This window comes from Delphinus delphis, chromosome 10 (assembly GCF_949987515.2).
Source record: "Delphinus delphis chromosome 10, mDelDel1.2, whole genome shotgun sequence".
Lineage (NCBI taxonomy): Eukaryota > Metazoa > Chordata > Mammalia > Artiodactyla > Delphinidae > Delphinus > Delphinus delphis.
Window position 1 is genome coordinate 92,628,269 of NC_082692.2, and position 22,694 is coordinate 92,650,962.

The window sequence follows — 22,694 nt, forward strand, 5'->3', positions numbered from 1 at the left end:
GGACTGGAATTCACGTCCGTCGCTCTGCCCTTTGCTGGGTCACCTTGGGAGGCCCTTGGACTCTCTGAGCTGCACTTTCGTCTTCCCTAAAAGGGAGATGATGGTATCAGCTGGTCCAGAGGGTTGCTTTGGAGACAAGACAGATGATTCCCACCGGGCCCTGCGCACAGTGCCCACACACACGGTAAACCCTTCGGGAATGCACGGTCTCCTCTTAATTCTTCATTCACTGCCGCTTTGTGCCGCGTCTTCTTCCAGGGCTCAAGAATTCACGTTTCTCCTTGGTGCCCGTAGTCTGGGCAACAGAAGGGTGTTTTGGGGGGTGCTGATGTTTTGGGTTTTTTAAAAAAGAAAACACAATCTTGTTTATATTTGGGGGGTGATATTCACAATTGGCTGTGACTTCCAGGCTGGGAGTCTGTGCTGCAAACTGCGAGACAGCAGCTCTCAGAGATGCTGAACCGAGCTGAGGACGGAACTCTCTATTTGGACTTTTTCCCACGCAGATGAACTGTAACTGACAGACCTAAATGAGGGCACTAAAACTTTCCTGCCCCCCGGTGACCCAGTGTGCACTCGGGGCCAGGCTGAAGTCCCTTTATGTGTTCCTTTAAATAAAGTTCACAGCGAGCCCAGCTCTTTGATCTCTGAGGTCAGGAGTGAGTTCTCAGCCTGAGATGGAAGTCCTCTCCGAGTTTACATAATGGCTTATGTAACTCGGGGTGGGGGAGGCTGGGATCTGTCGCTCCTGAGTGGGGACAGGATGACTTAGCAGAGACCCCGCTCCAGTTCCCATCAATCCAGAGCACGCCCCGTCTTGGGTGGGGGACCTGGCAGCACCCCGGGCTGTAGGTGCCACTGACTCCCGGGTCGCCCCCTTGTGGTTCATTCCCGAATCTCGGAGAAGCAGCAAAGGCTTCCCGGAGCAAACACGGTTCTGAGCACGCGCATAGCGAAGACGCTCACGTGTCCGGAACACGTGTGTGCATTTGTGTGTGCACGCATGTGTGTGTACACGCATATCTATGTGCGTTCAGGCTCCCACGTCCCGTGCAACACGTTGTCTGTTCAGTTTGATTTTAGAGAAGCGAAGGGAAGACAAGCTGAGAGAGGGAGGGTCTTGTCTCCATTATTATTTCTAGGGCCTGACCTGATGTCAGTACAGAAATGTGCGTCCCTCTGCCGCGCTTGGTCTTGGATAACGAGAAATAATTCAGAGTAATTGAATCGCCTCGAGGCGATGCAGGAGGCGGAAATGCCTTCTGAGTCATCAAAGAAAATGATTAATTTTTAGTACCACTTAAGGGTTGAAAGCATTGTGTTCTTAATCATTGAATGATTAAATCTTGAATGATAGGTTCATTTGATAAATACTGGCCAGACCCCGCTTCGTCCAGGGCATCGTGCTGGGCACCAGGGAGGGACTGAGAAATGGGCAGAGCCAGCCGTGTTCCTGGGGAGCTGAGGCCAGTGGCTGGGAGCAGGAAGGCCGGCACTGGAACGCTCTGGGAAGCGTGCTCTCCGCGTGAGACAGTCAGGGGCAAAGCTCAGCTCACTAGCCGTGCGAATTTCAGCACGCCTCCTTCCCCTCTGCGTCTGCTTCCTCGTCCATAATCAGGAGGAATCTTTGACATCTCATAAAATGTTTATGAGCAGTAAAGTTTCTGAAAGAATGAAGATACTGAGCACAGTGCTTGGCACATAGAAAGTGCTGGTAGATGTCGCCCGTTAGTGGTATTTTCTTCACATGGAGTAGGCTGTGGGAGACAGGGAAACATTTGGAGTCAGAAAATAGTTTCATCAGCTATTCCTAAAGGCAAATGCTTTCCTTTTTAGTTTTTCCTGAAATGGCAAAGGTAGGGGATGGGGAGAGTTGGCAGAATGAAATGGAGAGAAGGGGAAAACGTGGCTTCTAGCCTTTGTTTGTATCGTATCATTGTTTGGAGGCTTCTTGGGTTTTTGTTTTAGCCATTGTCCCGTTCTAAAGGAGAAGGGCGTGGACCAGCCACAGAACGTCTCGTGGCCTAGCGAGAGCGAATGGGTTCCCCTGTCATTTCATTGAAGGCTGATCGGTGGTGACTGCCTGCGATCACATTGAGAAGGATTCTGAGGCTGTGTCCACGCCTGCTGGCCGAGCGTACTGAGGCTGATGAACCGTGTCTGCCCGGGAGGGGAGACTGATAGTACGCATGCTGTCATTGCCAGGCCTACGTGGGCCTTTCTTGAAGCAGGAACTCTGTTCCCTGACCCTTTTTGCAGGTGGAAGTGATCAAGAAAGCCTACATGCAAGGCGAAGTGGAATTCGAGGATGGAGAGAATGGCGAGGACGGAGCTGCTTCCCCCAGGAACGTGGGACACAACATCTACATCTTAGCTCATCAGGTGCCACCCCTCCCCACGCCCACCTGCTGGGCAGGACTCCATGCTGTGCGCCCTTACACTTACTTTTCCTTTAAGGTTTTAGCCTGAGCTTGTTTGGGTTCGTGGTAACGGGTGCTGCCAGCCACCTGACCAAATGTGCCGGGGTCCAGGCGGCTTCCATTGCCCATCCCCGTAGGGTCATGTCCTTGGAAACCCCACGTTTCTTAAAAGCGTTCGTGCTGAGCAGTGACACTTGGATAGCTCATGACTGTGTCTCAAGACAGTTGAAAGGAGTCTTAGTCTTTTCATAAATATTGATGAGTCTGTCTTAACCATCTAAAGAAATAAACGTCAGCTGCCTGACCGATCGCACTTGGCAATCTTTGGGAACTTGTCATGATGACTTCTTTTTGTTTGCATTTTGGGGGATGTAGTAATACTTCCTACCCTGGCACCAAGAGGCCCTGTTTCGTAACTGTCTTCCCAAGTGGCTGGGCTTTTGCAGACACTTCCTCTTTCTGGAGGCTGATGTGTGTGGGCAGCCGGGAACTCTGCTGCAGGCTGGCATTTCCTGTCCCTTTCACCTCTCTTAGGTAGAGGAGTTTGGTAGAAAACAGTGATGGGATTGGGCCTGAGGTTGATAGATCCCTGCCCCTTCTCTCCTCCATTCCTGGCATTTAGCCCCTGAGAGGTCTCGGGCCATTCCGAATGCAGGCTCCGTGGGGCTGGATGGATAAACCCCATCTCCCTCCTGCCTGGCTAAAGGAATCGGGGCACAGCGGGACCTCGAGTGGGCATGCGCTTTCCACGCTGCTCTGCCAGAGCCCAGTATAGTTGCCGTGCAGCACACCCTTGATGGGGAGGAGAGGTGCCCTCGCCCCCTTCGCCCCCCAGCTTGCTGCTCGTTACTATGCGTCTTTTATACCCAGAGCTGGAAAGGAGCTGTGTGCTCCTGTGGCAAAGAGACGTGACTCCCCTGTTTTCTGTATTTGTGTTCTAGTTGGCTCGGCACAACAAGGAACTTCAGAGCATGCTGAAACCTGGTGGCCAGGTGGAGGGAGACGAAGCGCTGGAGTTTTACGCCAAGCACACGGCCCAGATAGAGGTAAAGGCAGGGTAAACTCGGGGCCCGGGCCTGCGTCGAGGGCCTCCGGTGTTGGTGCCCTGGGCTGGGGCCGGCACGCCATCATTGGTCAGAGCGGTAAACAGGTTGTGGGAAGCTACCGTGCACCAGGGCCTGCACTCAGTGCTAACGGCCAGTGATGGCCAAGCCGGTCCCGAGGCCTGCGTAAGGCCTGGCGAGAAGGCAGGTGAGTCCACACAAGGAGACGCGCCATGCGTTCTGACAGGGCCGTGAGGACAAACAAGGCATCACGAGACGGTCCCCCGGAGGGACCTGCTGTGGACCGTGGTGGTCAGAGAGGCCTGCTCTGAAGATTGGTATCGAAGCACAGACCTTCAGAAGGATGGGAATGAACAGGCAGAGCTGGGAGGCAAGAGCTTGGCAGACACGGGGAGGCCCTGAGGTGGCAGGTGAAGGTGAGGAGGTAGGATGTAGGGAGCTAGAGGGAGAGCAGCCCACGATCAGGGAGGGAAGACGGGTGGGCCCAGAGCCTGCAGGACCGTGTCCGCCATCCTCAGAAGAAGTCTGGACTTGACCCTCAGAGCAGTGTGGAATCATTGGAGAGTTGTACACCGAGGAGTGATACGACCAGATCCGCCTTAGAGAAAACACACACAAGAAACAGAATCCTCTCCGTTTCGCAGCTGGGAAAACTCTGAAATAGGACTCAGAGCGGTTGTGTCATCTGTCCGGTTATCACTGTCAGGGCTGGAATTTTCACCCAAGTCTGGCACTGACCCCCGAGCCTATGGGTGCTTTTTATGTCACCTGCCTTGTCTCCTGACAGTCGAGAGAGTACAGACCTACGGGTGCAGGCTGTGGGCAGTAAGCGATGGTGTGTCTGTCTTGTTTGGCTAATGAGGAAATGCACAGATTCAGCATCAGTGTCGGGGCAAAGATTTTGAAGGGCTCACAGACTCCTTTGGGCCGTGTGAAATGTTCAGGATGGAGTCTTGTAAGAGTATATTCTCACCCGCTGTCTCGGGTCTCTGGGCTGTCCTAATAAAATGTGTCATTTCACTGATGAGTTGATCGTGACGGTGTGTGTAAGCTCATATTCTTGATTTATTGTTGATGACTGGAAGTTTGTTCTCTGGAGCCCTTAGAAGATGAGCTTCAGGTGTTTGCGGTGTGGAATGTCAGAGGAGAAGGAGCCTTGGAGATCATCTCGAGCTCCTTGGCTCACCGGGGAGCAGACGGATGCTTGATCAGATTAAGAGGTGTGAACAAGGTCATCCACCCTGTTAGAGGTGGCAGAAGGGCTGAGTTCTGATTCCCAACTATAAGTTTACTGAAATAAAGAGGCATGGATCAATCTTAAAGGATAGAGAGAAATGGCCAGGCAGGGTGTCCCGAGCTCTTAAACTCTCTTCCTGGGCAGCTGCCCGTACCTTCCAGCCTCCCAGGGAATTACCTATGCAAGGCGGATAGCGCTGTCACTCCCTGGGGCTCTTGCAGACCCTTGTGCGTTCACTCTGGTCACTCGGGCCGGGTAGCCCTGGAGTCTGGGAATCAGTTCTTGCCAGGAGGCCTCCTGTGTCCTCCTCCGTTGCCTCCTGAGCCCAGACACACTTCTGAGATCATGTTCCTGCCGTGTAAGGGGGGGCTGATCCAGAGCCCACTTGACGGTGTGAAGCAGGGCGGCTCTGGACAGTGGGAGACTTCAGACTGTGTGTGCACCCGTGTTACCAACCCCCGCACTACAATTCCAGTTAAATGAGGCTGGCTTATGAACCACAATTAGTATGATAAGGAAGCTTCCATAACCTGATCTCCAACTCACTTTGCAAGCCGTTGGTCTCAAGATGACGTCTCCCAGAATTTATGGAGGCAGGGCTGTGGGAACCTGTCTCGTTTCTGAGAGTTTCCCACTACAGCTTGACCTGAGTCACCTCTCTTGCTGCGTTGGGAACAGTGTTGGGAGAGAGAGAACCAGATCTTCTTGTAGAGGGCGTGGGCCCTGGGCCTCACCTGACTTGTCCAGCCTCTGGGGAGGAAGGATAAAGGGAGACCATGCCCCTATGATACGGCAGCCCGTACCCCTTTGGAAATCTCTGCCCCCCAGGACTGTGACAATGCAGTGTTGAACAATTTGAACAATCTCGACCAGACAACTCTCTCTGGGGATTGAGCCCATCTAGGAAGGGCCCGGGGAAAATCTGTGAGGTGTCCACCCTGGGACCCAACAAAGCTAGTTTAAAGAACAGTGAGTTCTACTATACCAGCGTTAAATGGGCATATTGGTTCATGCGTCGCACATGTTAGAGGCCATGACAAGTCAGAGGTAGGAGGTCACTGCAACTGCGTAAACCAGTGATCCCCTTGTAGAGTTCCTATGCAGGAAAAATAACGCAACTTTGCAATCTGAGGAAGGCTATTAGGTGAGGTTTGCACCACAGCCTAGCTCTGCAGTAGGCTCGCCACTGGCCATGTTTGGCTATTTACATTAAAATTAAGTATTAAACTCAGACCCTCGGTTGTACTAGCCACACGTGCTAGTTCTCAATGGCCACGTGTGACTCGTGACTCTCCTTTAGGACGGGGCAGGCACGCAGACACATAACCGTTCCATCATTACAGAAAGTTCTCCTGGATATCCCCAGCCCAGAGCCTCATCTGAATATGTACACAAAACACGCTTTAAATTGTTCCAGATAAAACTTAGTCACTAGTCAAAATAATGGGTCTGAGGTTAGAAAAATACTTTAACAGACTTACCAAAATTGTTTTCTTACAGATCTAAGAGATACAGCCCAGTCTGGGAGCTGCAAAATCCCAGAAGTCTAGATCAAGTCTGTGTTGTGCTGCATCTTCAGTACTGAGCCCGTTGCCAGTGCAGAGATCCTCAGTTGTGTGTTGGTTTTTGAAGCTGATGAGTACTGAACCTCATCCATTTTTTCCCCCTAGATCGTCAGATTAGACCGAACCATGGAACAGATTGTTTTCCCCGTGCCCAGTATATGTGAATTCCTGACCAACGAGTCAAAGCTACGAATATACTACACTACAGAGCGGGATGAACAAGGCAGCAAGATCAACGATTTCTTCCTGCGATCCGAGGACCTCTTCAATGAGATGAATTGGCAAAAGAAGCTGCGAGGTAGGTCAGCAACGCCTCCAGAAGCTACAGAGACACGCGGTTCTGGGGTCTCACACAGCAGGGCTTGATGGTGGCTACGTGGACCTCCAAGTAGGAGCAGAGCTGGTGCGAGTTAGGATTCTGTCCCCCTCTGGGCACCGAGAAGACTGGGCACCTTTGGAGCTGATAAGTGTGCTCCAGCCTTAGGGTGGCGCCTCCCCTGAAGGGGCTTCCTGCCGCCTTTGATCTGATCCGCTTGCAGAGCTCCAGGGAGAACTTGGCATGCCCTTTCTTGGTATCTTGATGTAGAAAATAAAAGGAGCGGAGAACGGGCGGGCCCGGCGCTCACAGGATGGTGCATTTGAGCAGGAGACAGCCCACCTGACTGCTCATTTACTAGCCCACCTGCTCGGAAGATGCCGCTCTTCCCCCTTTTATGGGGTAGCTCGGATTTTAGACCCTAGTGTCATTTTATAGGCAGTGGAATCATTTACCGCTTGAGATGCGTCACTGGCCACCAGCGAGTCCCGTGGCGGAGCCCAGCCAGGCGGGCTGCAATTACTCATCTAAAATACTTTTATAGGGCTTTCCCGGAAGGCTTCTCCGCGCCCGGTTTTCATTAGGGTTTTAACGTGATCCTGCGGTACCGACAGTACGCTAGGCACCAACTGTTACGACCCACTTAGAGAGGACGGTGCTTTATTCCTGTCTGTTAGTCAGGAACCAGGATTTTTATTTGAATTCCTGGATTCCAGCTGCAGTTGTGATCACTGGGGCTCCTGCTGCGGTGAGGGGAAGCTGGGCTAGAGGTCAGTTTCTGGACGCTTTTGTCCTCTTCCGCCCCTACCAGCCTGGGCTGGCACAGACTAGCCTCCTCTACTGCTTTCACTGCACTGCTTTGCTCCCTGCCTCCCCAGATTCGGTTGGTGTCAGAGGGGCTTGTGCAAGCAGGCTGGCCAGGAGGCGCTGTTCTCACCTCACCCCCACTCCATCCTCCCTGATCTCTAAGGGGCACCTCATCGTCCGGCACTTTAAAGCATTATCATATGTTTTGCTGAGCCAACCCATTCCTCACCCAGCCCCATGCTTGGTGTCTGGACCACCTTTAGCAGAACAGCGGGCGTGTCCTCCTTGGTGTGGCCCTCAGAAGACCTAGAGGACAAGCTGCCCCACTCTCTGTGTGTCCTCGTAGCCGCTGTGGGCTTGACCCAAGCTCCTCCCGCTGAAGCATCGTGAGTAGTGTTGAATGTCTACACAGCACCATGCTTGGGCAGTAGGATAAAAAAGACACCCAGAAAGGTAGACATAGACCCCATCCGTCGTGTACTCTTGTGTTTTCAGCTATTCCATGAAATAGAAGGCACCTTCCTCTTATTTGTTGATTTTGCTCTTCACTGAAATAGTCCATAATTCCAACTTCAAGGGATGATCCTGAATTCGTGTATCCAAACCTCCAAAATAGTTATTAAAATGGTGATTTCACCCTTACCAAATGTACGGGTCTACTAAGTACTAAGACTGGTCAGATACATTCATTCTCTCAGAATTGTGTTGTCAAATAGGTATATAAAATAGGCTCTCCAGTGGGGCTTATGAACTGAAAGAAAGGTCTTTCACCTTTTATGATGAGGGGAGATACCTTGTCATCCCTGAGATGTTGTCGTCAGCCTGGCATAATAGGAAGACCTCAGCCCCAAGAGGTGGGAGATCGGAATTCCATGCTCCTTCTGCCACTCCCTGACTCTGTGGCTCTGGGCAGATGACTTAACTTCTTCTAGGCCCTCACCTATAAAGTGGGGAATTAAGACTACCTGATTGTTTGATTGATTGCAGAATGGCCATCTCATCATTCCAAGATTTATGTTGCATTGTAGCTAATACCTTCTCTTACTAAGTCTGTCTTTGTTTCAAAAACAGTTTTTGTTTCAGTGAAGCTTAAACACAGCTATGGCTGTCAACTGAGAGATTTTAATTGGCTTCATAGCTTTCTGCTGGTAAGAGAAAAATTGAAAGTAATAACGGAATTAAACATGATTTGCATATTTAGGAAGGGGAGAAATGTACTCAGAAGTGCAATTAAAATGAAATATATTTTCTTCTCTATGTAGCTTATTCCTCTTCTAATAAGTCTGCAGAAAAGATTTCTCTGGCTTATTCATGAAGCTCCTCTTCCTTTTCCTGAAAGTATCACAGAGAATCATCTGTGCTTTGGAGAATCTGTAGCTAGGGCTCAGGTACACAGTAAGGTCTGTCTGAGACTCGGATTGCTTCATCTTTTCTTCTGCAAGTATTAAGATACTCAGGTCCTGTGCTCTCTTGAAACCCTCTTCCCTGCTCTCCTCAACACACACACACACACACACACACACACACACACACACACACACACACACACACACACACACACACACACGCACACCCATTCTGTGCATTCACATCCTCTGTCCACTGTGCCTCTCTGACACCTTCTCCTGAAGATCCTGGCCCCAGTGAAGAGAAAACTCTGGGCTAGGAAAACTAGGAGATAGTGAGAGGAAATTGAGGCAGAGCTGCATATGCTGACACTTTGTTATGTGGTATTACATGGAGTTTACCCTCATGGTTATTACACACATCAGAGTAGAGTGGGAAATTCTCTTGCTACATGCACATGGAGTCCAAGTCCTCAAGCAAGCCCCAGTTCCTTAAAAACAAACAAACAAGCTAGGGAGGAGGGTTACCAAGAGATGCCCCAGGTGCAGTTATTTAAATCGCCCTGCCCATCTGGGATCATGGTACCCTGTCTTCTTGCACCTGCGTAGATACCCGGTTGACTTGAAGGACGGAATGTTTGTTCATATTCAGTGACACCACAATTTAAGTACAGTGTTAGTTTTATAAAAGTAAGATTTGTGAGCTGTCTGCCATAGTTGAAGACCATCGTTGAAGACCAGCTACTCTCACACTTAGTATTGAGAGCTGCTCTGAAGGGAATTCTGGCTTACCCATCACTGAGCCCTGCCATTTCCTGCCTTTTTGTCTTTTAACTTCTTATGAGCCTGTTACACATACACTGATGTGGGGAGGATTTTGTAAATTCCCATGAAACCCTCACTCAACTTCAACAGTTTTCAGCCCTTTGCCATCCTTGCCATGTGTCTCTTCTGTGCTCTCTGGAATGTTCATATTCAGATCAGAAATGGGCTTCAGTCCCAGAAGAAACACCAATAGCCATTGTCTACAGAGCGGGTGATTTCTCATCTTAAATTTGCTTTGGCAATTAACTTAAGAAAAAGTCATTCATTAACTATAGGTGGGACTGACTCTTGGTCAGCTCTTCCATTGAATGGTGACATGAGCCGCTTAACTTTGTCCCTGTCACTGAGCCCAGCAGGTCTCTGAGCTGGGGAATGAGATCTCCATGCCTTCCATCCTCTGCTGGGCCTCAGTTTCCCTCATCCATAAAATGAGATCTTTTAAACTAGGTGATGCTTATAGCTCTAAAACTCTACAGTTTGGAAACATGGCCTCTTAAAAAGTGCAAACGTGAGATGAGCAGTTATTAAATTATCCAGGGCTCTGTTTAATTATGCCATAACTTTATTTTGGATAGAAGTTTCCAGAGGCTTGACTACTTCTATAGGCATCATTCGAGAGTCATTGGATGTGTCCCTGGCGGCTGTCCTAAAGTTAAATGATGACTTCATTGGGAGAGAGAAATAACATGCTAGAGATCCATTTTCACATAGTCCACACTTTTCTTTGGAGGAGGATAATGTTGAATGAGACTGTCTTTTGGAAACTTTGCCTCTGGCCTGGAGATGGAAATTATTCCTGCCATCATCCTAAGCGTAAGGCACCACTGCAGAGTTCAGAGGAAAAGGATGCACCCGTGCACACACTGGTCACCGGCTTGTTCTCCTAATGCTGAGATGCAGCCAGTGTGGTATCACCTGCCGGTAACAACGGATTAAGATGGCAGCACTGCCTACAGGGTCTCTCGCCCTTTGTGAGGGCTTTGGTTCCACATCCTTTCTCTACTGTAGCCTTTGCAAATGGGAGCTCCACTGCTGACCGTCCAGGCAGAACTCCCACTCCTAGTTGGCAGATGACCTGGTTTCAGGAAAAGGATCATTATCTTGCTTTTAGTCACCAGTGAGTTGGTGAAGAATTTCGAGCAAGGGAAGAATGTGGAAGAGGTAACGTTGTTCCTAGCCTGGGGCCCAGCTGGACCAACTCTGAATGCTGTGTGTCCCCCCACCCCAACCAGTGCCCCCCACTTCTCAAAGTTTCATTGAATTTTCGGCTCTCCTTAGGCATGGCATCCAGTCCCAGCACCCCAGGGGGAACTGAGGACTCGGCGCGTGAACCCTGGATAACCCCCAAGATTCCATAACTGATGGTGTTGACAGGGGCATGCAGGGTTCTTAGATGCTCCGACTTTTCCCCTTTCTTCTCCTCCTTAGCCCCCAATACATCTTCTGTTCCAGTAAGTACTCCAAACAGAAACAAACCAATCTGGTGTCGTTCTGAGCCTATGAGTCACCTTCAAAACAAACGATCGTTTTTACTGTTGTGGTAAAAACTGGGAACAAAAGTGGACTTGTAGGGGCGGAGCGGGAGGGCCGTGTGGATTCCCAGCGTTCTGGCTTGCAGTCTTGAACCTCACGGGGCTCTGTCCTTGTTTCCACAGCCCAGCCCGTTCTGTATTGGTGTGCCCGCAACATGTCTTTCTGGAGCAGCATTTCATTCAACCTGGCTGTCCTGATGAATCTGCTTGTGGCCTTTTTCTACCCATTTAAAGGAGTCCGAGGAGGTACCATCCATATCTTTAATTTCAAGGAAAATTCCAGAGGCAGCAGGAAGGCTGTGACTTGCATCTTAAACGTGATCCCTGGAAGTACTGGTGCAAGTTACGGGATCCCAGTTACCCATTTTCAGACAAAATGAGAGTGTAGCTTTTACCACGGGTTTATTTTTAAATCTAACTTGAAATAATACAAATTGTGTGTCCGTATTTATTTGCCAGGAAAGAAAGAGAAGAAGCTATTTACAGTATTAAAACTGTAAGGGTTCATCTTAGGCAGCCTCCTTGTTTTATATGTTGGGAAACTGTCAGAGAAGCTGAGCGATTCAGCCAAAGTCACACAGCCAGTCAGCGACCGAGCTAGCCCTAGCACGTAGATATTTTGATGCTCAGTCCAGTAGATGTGTTTTTCCCATGCCATACTTGTGAAATTGATTTCAGACTAAAGAATTTGTAGGAAACCTCTGGAATTTTTTTTTTTTTTTGACAAGAGGTAGGGTGAGGCAGGGCTTGAGTGACTGCAGACGGCACATCCTTGGCACTTTAGTCTGTTAAGAGCTACGTGCCCTTATTCACATAACGAAACGTGCTGTCCATGGTCTTGCTGGGTTTCCCCCACCACCGTCTCCTTCCAGTCATCTGTATGCACATTCTGCACATTTTGCTGAGAAAAGGCAAGGCGTTCAGGAGGCGCATTTTTCTGTTTGGGGCTCCTCGGTTTGCGTGACGGCTCTCTGGAGACATTTACGCGTGTGGGGTTCTGGGGGTTGGCGGAAGCTCCTCTTCTATTAAACATCTACGGCCTACTTTTCTGACACCTGCTACAGCCTCCTGGGAGGCCTGCTTTTCAGCTCAATTTCTCATCAGAGCTTTTTGGCAGATCACCTCCCGTATGTATGTCACAACCTGCCAGGAGCCACCTTGTGTGAAACATATTGGGATGAAGAGCCCAAAAGTAAGACCAAAAAAAAAACAGAAACAGCGCAGAGGTAAATTCCAGGCTCGGCTCTGGATTTAATAATGCAGATGTCACGAACGTAATGGAAGTAAGTTTAAGGTCAGATTTGAAAGTGGTCATATGTTCTGTGATGTGTCTAACTTACTCATTTGAGGCGTTAGCTTTTCTGTTTGGCCTGAAGCTATGTTGAAGGCTCCATTTAAGTGATGGTTTTCCCCCCAAACGCCGTACTTAAACACCAGCCCAAGGGGCATTTTCCTTTAAAATGCAATATCAGGAATCATAAGTGTCCTTGGCTGCAACATTGGGCAGGTCCACAGGGCTGCAGGGTGTTGCCCCTGGGGGGAATGTCTGCCTTCACCAGGGTGCCAGTCAGCAGAGGTAAGAGCGCAAAGTGGTCAACCCAGGGCTTAGGTGGAGGGGACAGAGCCCAGGCCTCTTTTCACCTCTGGGGAGCTGTTGTGCACATCATAGCAGATTCTTCAACTATTACTTTGGATGTGTTTTCGTTTTACCCTCCACTTCTTTAAAAATATTTAAAATTGATTTTTTTTTTTTTAATATATCTTGGCCATTTTCTTCACTGGTCCCTTGTGGCAGTTTTGAGGCCAGTGCTGGGGACAATTCATTGACACCTCTCTCCTCTTCCATGATAAGCCTCATCCAGTGGAGCAGCTAGATTTACAAAGTCCAGACTTCGTGTCTAGGCCTGGCTCTGCCACTCACCTGCCACGTGACTCCGGGTCAGCCACTTCAATTAGTTCTCCTTATCCTCTCTTTTAAGAGGTGCTTAAATGGAGCCAGTAGTTGTGAAACCTAGGTGTGGATTTAGAAATTCCTGTGGAGGTCAGGAGAAGATAGTTGCTGACCTAGTCAGGATCTCTGGAGCATCCTGTTTCTTGCCCATCCAAGTTCAAGAACTACTGGATGCAATGATTCTTAAAGGTCCTTCCATCTTTACAGTGGTGGCACTCAAGGTGACATCACCCCTGGCTGATCTGTAGAAGTCCAGGCTTCCTTTTTTGGCAGCATTGGGTATAGAACTTCATGCAGATAGACTCAACAGAAAACGTAATTAGATGTCCTTGGAGAGAACAAGGTTGATCCGACCTAAGGAAGCCCTTTCCATTATGCAGTGACCGAGATCACCTCAAACACATCCACTCACTCAGAGGGATTTACTTTTTTCTTTTGGAAGATGTGTCGGGGGCATCTTCTATAGTCACTGTTGACCATCTTCAAGAGGAGGGTTGTGTTAGCCCGGTCTAGAAACAAAATCTGATTGGTTACCTGAAAGTATTTCTTTGAGAGCAATATTTGTGCTCATTGAATCCTGAAACCAGGATTTCCAAAATGTCCCTCTTTGAGGTGTGTAACGACCTTGCTCTGTGTGCCGACGTGGCTCTGTGACTTCCAAGGCTTGTGGCTGCCAAGGACACTGTGGCCTTAAAAGCTCCTTTTTAGAAGTATCATTTTCCCCCTTTATTTCAGAACTGATGAGTCACAGCGTCTTTGAACAGCATGAAAATTGGGCATCTTCAGGTCTCATACTGAATTTGTAAACATGGCATGATGATTAAAGCACATAAAGTACTACTTTTTAAACTTTCTTACTGTTGAAATTTTCAAATATATACACAAGTAGAAAGAACAGTATAATAAACTGCCATATACCCATAAGCCCAGCTTTAACAATTACCAACATTTTGCCAATTTTGTTTCATTTATACTCCTACTGTATTTTCTGCAAGATTTTAAAGAAGTCTTGACATCTTGTCATTTTGCCCATAGATATTTCACTGTGCATCTCTAACTTCTAAGAATATTTTAAAATGTGTATAATCACCATACCATTATCATATCTAACAAAACTAACAGTAAATCATGTCATAGCCTGTCCATATTCATGTTTCTCCAGTTGTCTCAAAGAAGTCTTTCTATAATTGTTTATTTGGAATCTAGCATTAATTATCACCTCTGTTTTTATAGTGGGAAGACAGCAGGTTTTTATATTGTCCCCTTCAGGATTTGAGTACATGTGTTGTACTGGTCACATTTATTACACTGAGCTCTTAAGAGCAGTTTGTGATAATCAAGTGCTTAAGAAAATGAAAGGCAAGCCACAGGCTGGGAGAAAATACTTACAAATCATACATCAGACAAAAGGCTTATATCCAGAATATATAAAGAACTCTTACAACTCAACAATAAAAAGATTACCCAATTAAAACAGTGGGAAGAAGATTTGATCAGTTACTTCACACAAAAAAAGACATATGAATGGCCAAGAAGCACATAAAAAGATATTCAACATCAGTAGTTATTAGAGAAATGCAAATGAAAACCACCATGACATGTTACTAGAAACCTACTAGAATGGCTAAAATTAGAAAAACTGACGATACCAAGTATTGGTGACGATGTGGAGCAAGTGGAACTCCCATATATTACTGATGGGAAGGGAAAATGGTACCATCAGTTTGGAAAACAGTATGGTTAGGTCTTCTAAAGTTAAGCATGTACTTAGGGTCCCAAAATCTACTTCCATGTTTTTGTCCAAGAGAAGTGAGAACATACATCTACCCCAAGATTTGTACTTGGTTGTTTCCAGTAGCGTTATTTGTAGCAACTCCAAACTGGAAACAACCCACATATCCATTAATTGTTAAGTGGATAAATCAGTGGTGGTGTATTCATATTACGGAATACTACTCAGCAATAGAGAGAACAAACTGTTAATATACACAATAACCTGAATGGATCTTAAAAATTTTGTTAAGTGAAAGAATTAAAAAGACTACCTACAAATATGATTATTTTTCTCATCATGAAATTCTGGAAAACGCAAAGCTACAGTGGTAGAAAGCAGGTCCGTATTTGCCTGGCATTGGAGATGGGGGAAGGCACCAGTTGCAAAGGGCACAAGGAAACCTCTTAGGGTGATAAAGTTGTTTATATCTTGATTGTGTTGGCAGTTACATGAGGTCATATGACTGTATACACTGCCAGAAGTCATCAAAGTGTGCACTTAAAACGGATGGATTTTTTTTTTTTTTTAATGATCGTTAAGGCCCATTCCTCCAGGGGCGTATATACTCCTGGTATATGCTGTGTCACCTTAGGCAAGATACGTAACCCAAGATTCCGTTTCCTTTGGAGTAAAATGGAGATGATAACAGCAACCTCATAGGGTGATCAAGAGGGTTAAATACATGATAATCCGCGTAAATGGCTTGATACAATATCTAACAGTTGTTAAATGCACAGCAAGGGACACCTAGGCCCCAGCATGCACCTCTTCCTGGATTTCTGAGAAGCTTCTGCCTCTTGGCGCCCATTCCTAATCAGGTTTACCTTTGAAGGCTATCCAGAGGGAAGAGGTAGGTGGCTGGGGTTAGGGGGACAGTTTTCAGAGAGAAAGTGAGTCTCAGCAGGTGTGGACGAAATGAACTAGGGCAGCCAGCAGGCTCGTGGAAGAGCTGGAACCTGCCGGGGCGTCTCTTTCCCTGGCGGTGCTTCAGTCCCAGCAGTTCTGGAGAATCGAAACTCCTTTATGTAAGTGGCCTTAATCATGTAGTGCTACTTGTTTACATCTGAAGGAAAGTCAAAACGTGACAGCGTTTGAAATAGGGGTGTTTTTTTTTTTAATGAGTGTTTTGCAGTACCTTATTTTTAGCCCTGTTGGCTCATGTTACATAACCAAGCCGTCTCGTGGGACACTCTAAATAGAACTTGCAATAGCAAGAGATGACAAAAACTGGTATAAGCTCTTTGACTACAAGGATAATCTAATTGTAGGATGATGCTAATGATACGGAAGTTGCTTTCCTCCTTGCCTTGAAGAAATTTGATGCAGGCAGGGGGCCTGCACTTTTCCTTAGCATGCTTTTAATAGAAATTAGAAGTTTATTCTTCCAGCTTGCCTCCCCTAAGAGTGAAGTGTGACACATGTATGAATTCTGCTCATGGAACAAACTCATTTGATGGGTGCTTACTGGGTGCCCAGTGCTTCCCTTGGGGAATTTGGAGTCTTGGTGGGGATGGGGTTTAGGGAGGGGGCAGTGACTGCTAGAGAACAGTGTCCCATAGGGATGACCAGGGGTACAAGAATCAGGGAAGGAAGGAGCGCCTGGCATGTTTTGTGAGGAGGAGACTTCCTAGAAGAGGTGACATCTAAGCTAAGACTTAACATGAATGGGAAAGGGAGAGAATTTCCCAGGTAGAAGGAACATGTATCAGTAGAAGGCTTGCAGGTAAGAAAACATGGATGTGATTGGTTACGTCTGGGGCAGAGAACTGGACGTGAGGGTTGGGACATACAAGGCCAGAGACGTGGTTGAAGAAAATGACGTTAAACCTGTTTTGGTCTGTCACCTGTACCCGGTGAAAGCTCTGATCTCTGAGAGCCCTGCCTTGTCTTTCCAGGAACCCTGGAGCCACACTGGTCAGGGCTGCTGTGGACAGCCATGCTCATATCTCTGGCCATTGTCATTGCCCTCCCCAAGCCCCACGGCATCCGGGCCTTAATCGCTTCCACAATTCTCCGGTTGATATTTTCGGTCGGATTACAACCCACGTTGTTTCTTCTGGGAGCTTTCAACGTAAGTATGAATACCTTCATCGCCACTTTTTTGTTTACATACAAGTAGGAATGCCTTCCATCCTCCCCAGAATCTTGGCCTGTGCTTCCGGTGCAGAAAAATATTATCTGGGTCAACTGTTAAAATAGCAGAAGCAAAGGAGAGCTGCAGGTGGCCGTCTCCCTCTTCCCCTTGTCACAAGATGGTGAACCTCTTAACGTACTCTCTGGGCACCGACAGTCTCATTTTCAGGGAATATTCCTCTCAGAATTAGGCAGACAAAGGGAGAGAAGTTGAGATCTGGGTTAGTTTTGCCAATCAGATCAAAGGTGTGCTAGGACAAGAGATTTTAGCCAGTTAAGTCAAATGACGGAATAACACAGCACCCACTTCTGGTGAGGACCTCAGAGAAGCAAGAGGAACTGTTGATAGAGATGGAGCAGGTGGAGAGGTAAGAAGAGAATCAAGGAGAGTTACCTCAAAGTAGTGACATTTGGAAATGCTCTTTCACTGCTGTGGATGGGCAGATGCCAGCTGCCTCTGCAGAATTCCTAGGAGATGGACGCAGCTGATATGAAGCCATAAATTGGAGAGGTTTCCTGCTGAAAAAGAGGAACGAACTGGGACATGTGGGGATCTAAAACTGCCTTCCAGAGGGTTCTGCCCTGAGTGTATAAGGAAGCTGAGGTCACTGTTCAGAAATGGAAGTGATACTGCAAAAAAGGTGAATCCAGTAATTGAGGGCAATCATAAATGTCCCCCAGTGGCTGTTCAGGTGGCAGAGGCAGCAAGGGCGCTAGGGGAGAACGGGGACAGGGCTGAAGTTTTGTCTTAAAGAATGGAGACAGTGGGGCCAGGAAGCAGGGGTTGAGCAGAGCATCTTCCCCACAGGCCACAGCAGCGAGGGGAGCCCGGGCCTGCTCGGGAGATGGCCGCCCGTTGCGCTTCGCCTCCTCTGTGCCTCACGTACTGACATGTAGGGCCTGATCCTGTACAGGGAACCTGGGCCCTGCATTTCAGGAAGACGCACTGGGGCTTCATCCTCCAGGGCAGCATGTTCTAAGTTGATAAATCTTAGGTGAAAAGAGCGTTCCTTGGTCAAATCCATGTGCGAAATGCTGGGTTAAGCAACATGAAAGGTTTTTCACGGCAGCATTTCTGAGACTTTAACATGCTGATATGGGTTATGAATCTGGAAGAAAGGGACACCAGGTATTTGTGTTTCCCGAACTTATTTGCCCACATTTTTTGTAAAGTATCACTTGGAATTAGTGTTGTATAGAATACAGGTTGGGAAATTCTATTCCCAATAGTGGGAAATGATTCAGGGTTTTTGAGCAATTCAGTGGTTGAGAAAATTCCCTTGGTAGTGGCATGAATGTACACGGATTTGTGCAGGGGGTTGGGGGACCACTTAGGGCCTCTAGCAGGGCTTTCAATTAACGTGTGACGAGCCTGCGTCTTGGTCATAACGGAGAAGAAGGAAGGTACAGATGTCAGAGCTTCGGAGGGAACAGTGACACGTGGTGGGCGTTGGGTCTGAACCTTAAGCCTGAAATTAGTGCCGGGCTTGGTCTGGGTCCTTTTCTCCAGGCAAAGAAGGTATCACTGTCTTGACTGGGTGATGAAGGAGGCAAGTATAACTCCAAATTTTTAGTCACGGGGGGCTGGGAGAAGAATGATGCCTCCAGCTAAAATGAAGTCACGCAAGACCTGGTTTTCAGGGTGAAAATAGACGAAAACTGTTGGCTCACTGGGCTCGAGGTAACAAGACAGGCTATTAATGTTGGGCCTAATGTTTGGAAATCGGCCATGACCAGAGTGACAGAGCCACATCAGCATTGAAGCAGGAAATACAGGCTTCACCTGCAGTGAGAGGAAGCTTTTTAAGAAAGAAATACTGGAGAAACAAATAAATAAAAGGAAAAAACACTCAGTATTTCAGAGGTTGTCTTCTGCGAGTTAATTCTTTTGTTTCTCTGGCCTTTGGTCATTCCATAGTTTTCTCTTTAACATAAGTCAGTTGGTGTTTGGATAATTAATGACCATTCATAATACCATTAGCTCGGGGGCATGGGGGGGGGAAGCTGAAACAGTAAACAATTACTCAGAGGGGATAACAAAAGAGGAATGTCATATGCAGCAATGGGAGAAGGAATAGCGGCTGTGGACACACAGCGAAGGAATGTTGGAGATCTAAGAGCTGGGGAAGCAGCCCAGGGTGGTATCCTGGCAGCCACGTGCAGGGACGGTGGTGAGAAGGGTGCTGCAGGAGCTGGGGTTGGGTGCTAGGAGTGGACAGGGCAAGACGGCCATGTGTGCCCTGGAGAATCCCTGGGGACGTGGGGAGAGCCGCTGCAGTAGAGAGCTGGGACCAAAAGCCACATCTGACACTAACCAAAGTGGGGTCCGTAGGAAGTGGGGACAGCAGACTAAGACCATGAATAGGAAACAGTTGCTGGTGAAGCGACAGAGAAAACGGGGGCAGAAGTTAAAGGGGAGAGTGTACTCAGGTGAAGTGGACTGCTCTGTTAATACCGCAGGTGCCTGGGCTTGTGTGAGGTCCTGGAATGTCGAGCAGAGCGTGGCCATTTTTTTTTTTTTTCTCTCTGAAACCCCAGCAACACAGTTCTTTCAGAACGAATGATGCTTTCTCACCCTAAAAAAGATCCTACACTGGCAAAAGTTAGAATAGTAGAGGAAAACGACCTGGTGGATTGAAAGGTTAGCCTGTCTGAGAAAGCCGAACCTTCTCCCTGGGTGTCGGCTTCCCCCCTTATCTGATTGCCGAGAAGCTCGCTTGCACTGACCCCCCAGATTAACTGGCACTGCTTCCGCAGCACCTGTGGCCAGGCTAGCTCGGGTAGCAGGAGACGGTTTTACCAAGTGCAGCCGAAGCGCACTCTCTCCACCTTTCTCCTGATTCAGGTTTTTCTGGCAGCGTGTTGCTATAGGCAGACTTCAGGCATGGGGTTTCCTCAGAGGTGGGACTCTGTTATACAGTAGGTCAGCCTTCAGTTGCAGGGGTCAGAAAACCTAATCCACGCTCATAGAAGCAAAGGAGAGAATGTGACTGAGAATCCTAGCGCCTGGCTTCAGGTGTGGCTGCATTCAGGAGGCTGGACAGTAGCGTCAGGGCTCAGTTCCTCTCTTTTGGTTCTGCGCTGGTGGTACCCTTGGGCTCCATGGTAATGCAGGATGGATGCCAGCAGCCTCAGAGGTCACTTTCTGTCAGGTCCAAGGTCAGGGGTAAAGAACAAAGTTGTCTTATGCTGCGGTCCCAGGAAGGATCTCAGTGGGTGTCATTGACCCCATTTGGTCACGTGCCTATCCGTGAACCAGTCGTTGCCAGGGGATTGCCATAATTCCGACTGGCCAGGATGGAGCCCCACCCAGACCTCAAGGACCGATACATGGGAAGGGATGGCTCCCCAGAGGAAGAACAGAAGTTACTCCCAACCCAAGAAGGGCCAAGCGTTGGTACTTTACGAGGTCCCAGTGTGGCTCCTTCTGGGGGATCAGACTAGTCTTCTTGGAGAGTTGGGGGGATCTGATAGTATAGGTTGGGAGGGAGACTTCCTTTATTCTTCATACTCTTTTATGCTATTGGGAAAAAATGCTATTACTTTTACCATGTATATATGACTATTTCAATGAAATATGAGTTTATGAAAAGGAAGAAATGGGGAAAATCACATTTCTCTGCTTATTAATAAGGTTACATACTTTTCATATATCGTTTTTAACTTTTTATTGAGATGTAATTGACATATAATATTGTATTAGTTTTAGGTGTACGACATTTTGATTTGATATGTATATCAATTACAAAATGAATACCACAATAAGTTTAACTTTCATCACCAAAAAAAGTTTTAAAAAAAGTTATTCCCAGAAAGGGGGGCAGGGGAATAGAACTCATCCTGAAGTCACTTACTTTCCCCTGCCCACCCCAAGAGAATTCTCACTTTCCCTGTAAGATTAGGAGCAATGGATGACAAGAACTGGCTGCTCCTCATTAAATTGCAACCCTCTAATGCGTAGCATGTAACAGAAAGTTAGAAAACACTTTTAATCATGCTGATCACAGGGTTCGTGGATTGAGGTGACTTCTGTGTTTGACTAACTCATGGAAGGATGTTAGAAATGATTCATCTTGAAAATCATAATTTCAGTATGTGTTAATTTTGTTTTTGTCACTTACAAATGCCACTTGATTAGTGTTGCCCATGAAGTTATTTGACTGTCACGTTAACTTGCAATATGCCTGAAAAGCAAAGTAATGAAATGACTTTGATCCGCAGAACAGTTCTCGGCGCTTTCGGTGGGCCCTGGGTGCAAAAGGAAGCTTTTGTTTGGGCACAGGCGCCGAGAGACGCCTGGGGGCAAACTGCCCTCGGCTCTTGTGAAGAGTCTGGAGTTCGGCACGTGGTCCGTGCTTATCTGACTGTTGCTCTCATTGTTGTCAGGTCTGCAATAAAATCATCTTTCTGATGAGCTTTGTGGGCAACTGTGGCACATTCACCAGAGGCTACCGAGCCATGGTTCTGGATGTTGAGTTCCTTTATCATTTGCTGTATCTGCTGATCTGCGCCATGGGGCTCTTCGTCCATGAATTCTTCTACAGTTTGCTGGTGAGTTGCTGGTGTTGAAAGATTTTACATGTGGGCAACTAGGAGAGCATCCTCTGTCCTTCCTCCCCTCACGGACCCCTCTTTTTCATGGTGACTGATGTGCCTGGTCTACGAGGTCGTAGCCCGCCCTGTACGCAGCGTTTGGGGCATCTGGAGAGGAAAGCTACCCAGGGAGCAGGTCAGCTATCAGGAGCCCAGGAGGTGCGCGATCACAGTGCGTGATCGTGATGATAGATGATGCCCACCATCTGGGTCAGGAGACGTTGCCTCCATGTGCACCTTCGTCTGTCTTATTTCTTGGCCTCAGCCAGCGCTTACAAGGAGAATGTTTTTGCGACTGTCACCTTCTGACAGTTCTCATGGGATCCATTTTCCAGTGAAAACATGTAGTACCAGTAAGAGCGGGAGGTATTTTCAAAGACCCAAGACCCATGGCAATGAGCTTGATAGATTTATTGATCCAGGAGACCTTTTTAGCAGAAGTTGTGTTCCAGTTTGAGCCGAGTGGTTAAATGTCTTGATTTTCCATTATTTTCCTCCTGAGCAGGTTTTTAAATGACAGACCTCTATCTGCTTATTCTCCTGTCATTACAGGGAATCTTGACCTGTAGGGTTGTAGATAAAAAAACCACTTCATTGTACCTATGTTAAATGACGGGAAGCATAAAATTGACCTTTCTGCGAGCGAAACCATCCATAAAGGGAATACAAGAAGTATCAGAATGTGTCTGATGATAAAAAATGATCAAGGCCGAAGTGTTGACTTAAGACGAGGGACTTGGGAATACCCTGGCAGTCCAGTGGTTAGGACTGTGCGCTTTCATTGCCTAGAGTGCAGGTCCGATCCCTGGTTGGGGAACTAAGATCCTGCAATCCGCGTGGTGCGGCCAAAAACAAGAAACGACGAGGGATCTACTTGCAAAAAGCAGAGCAAGGAAGGCACTTCCAGGAGTTGCCGTCCATGTGGTCTCCAGGCTGGTGACTTAACTGCTCTGTGCCTCAGTTTCCCCATCGACGAAATGGGGAGAACAGTCCATTTCCTGGCAGGGCCATCATAGGGATTTTCTGCTACTTCACGTGTCAGGATCTGAGAACAGTACCTCCACAGAAACGCTGAGCGATGGCCGGCTGTCATTACCGTCTCTGTCATCCCGTCTCCCCTCTCCCCGCCAT

The 22,694-nt window shown here is 47.8% G+C and overlaps 1 protein-coding gene across 1 annotated transcript in view; it reads left to right on the forward strand.

Annotated features, from left to right (window-relative positions):
• ITPR1 (inositol 1,4,5-trisphosphate receptor type 1) overlaps positions 1-22,694 on the forward strand; it is a 321,074-nt gene that overhangs the window by 261,157 nt on the left and 37,223 nt on the right. Inside the window, exons 50-55 of the mRNA XM_060022942.1 lie at positions 2,260-2,382; positions 3,362-3,466; positions 6,392-6,584; positions 11,236-11,358; positions 16,733-16,908; positions 21,357-21,521. Of these exons, the coding sequence (XP_059878925.1) occupies positions 2,260-2,382; positions 3,362-3,466; positions 6,392-6,584; positions 11,236-11,358; positions 16,733-16,908; positions 21,357-21,521 (885 nt within the window). The remainder of the gene's footprint in view (positions 1-2,259; positions 2,383-3,361; positions 3,467-6,391; positions 6,585-11,235; positions 11,359-16,732; positions 16,909-21,356; positions 21,522-22,694) is intronic.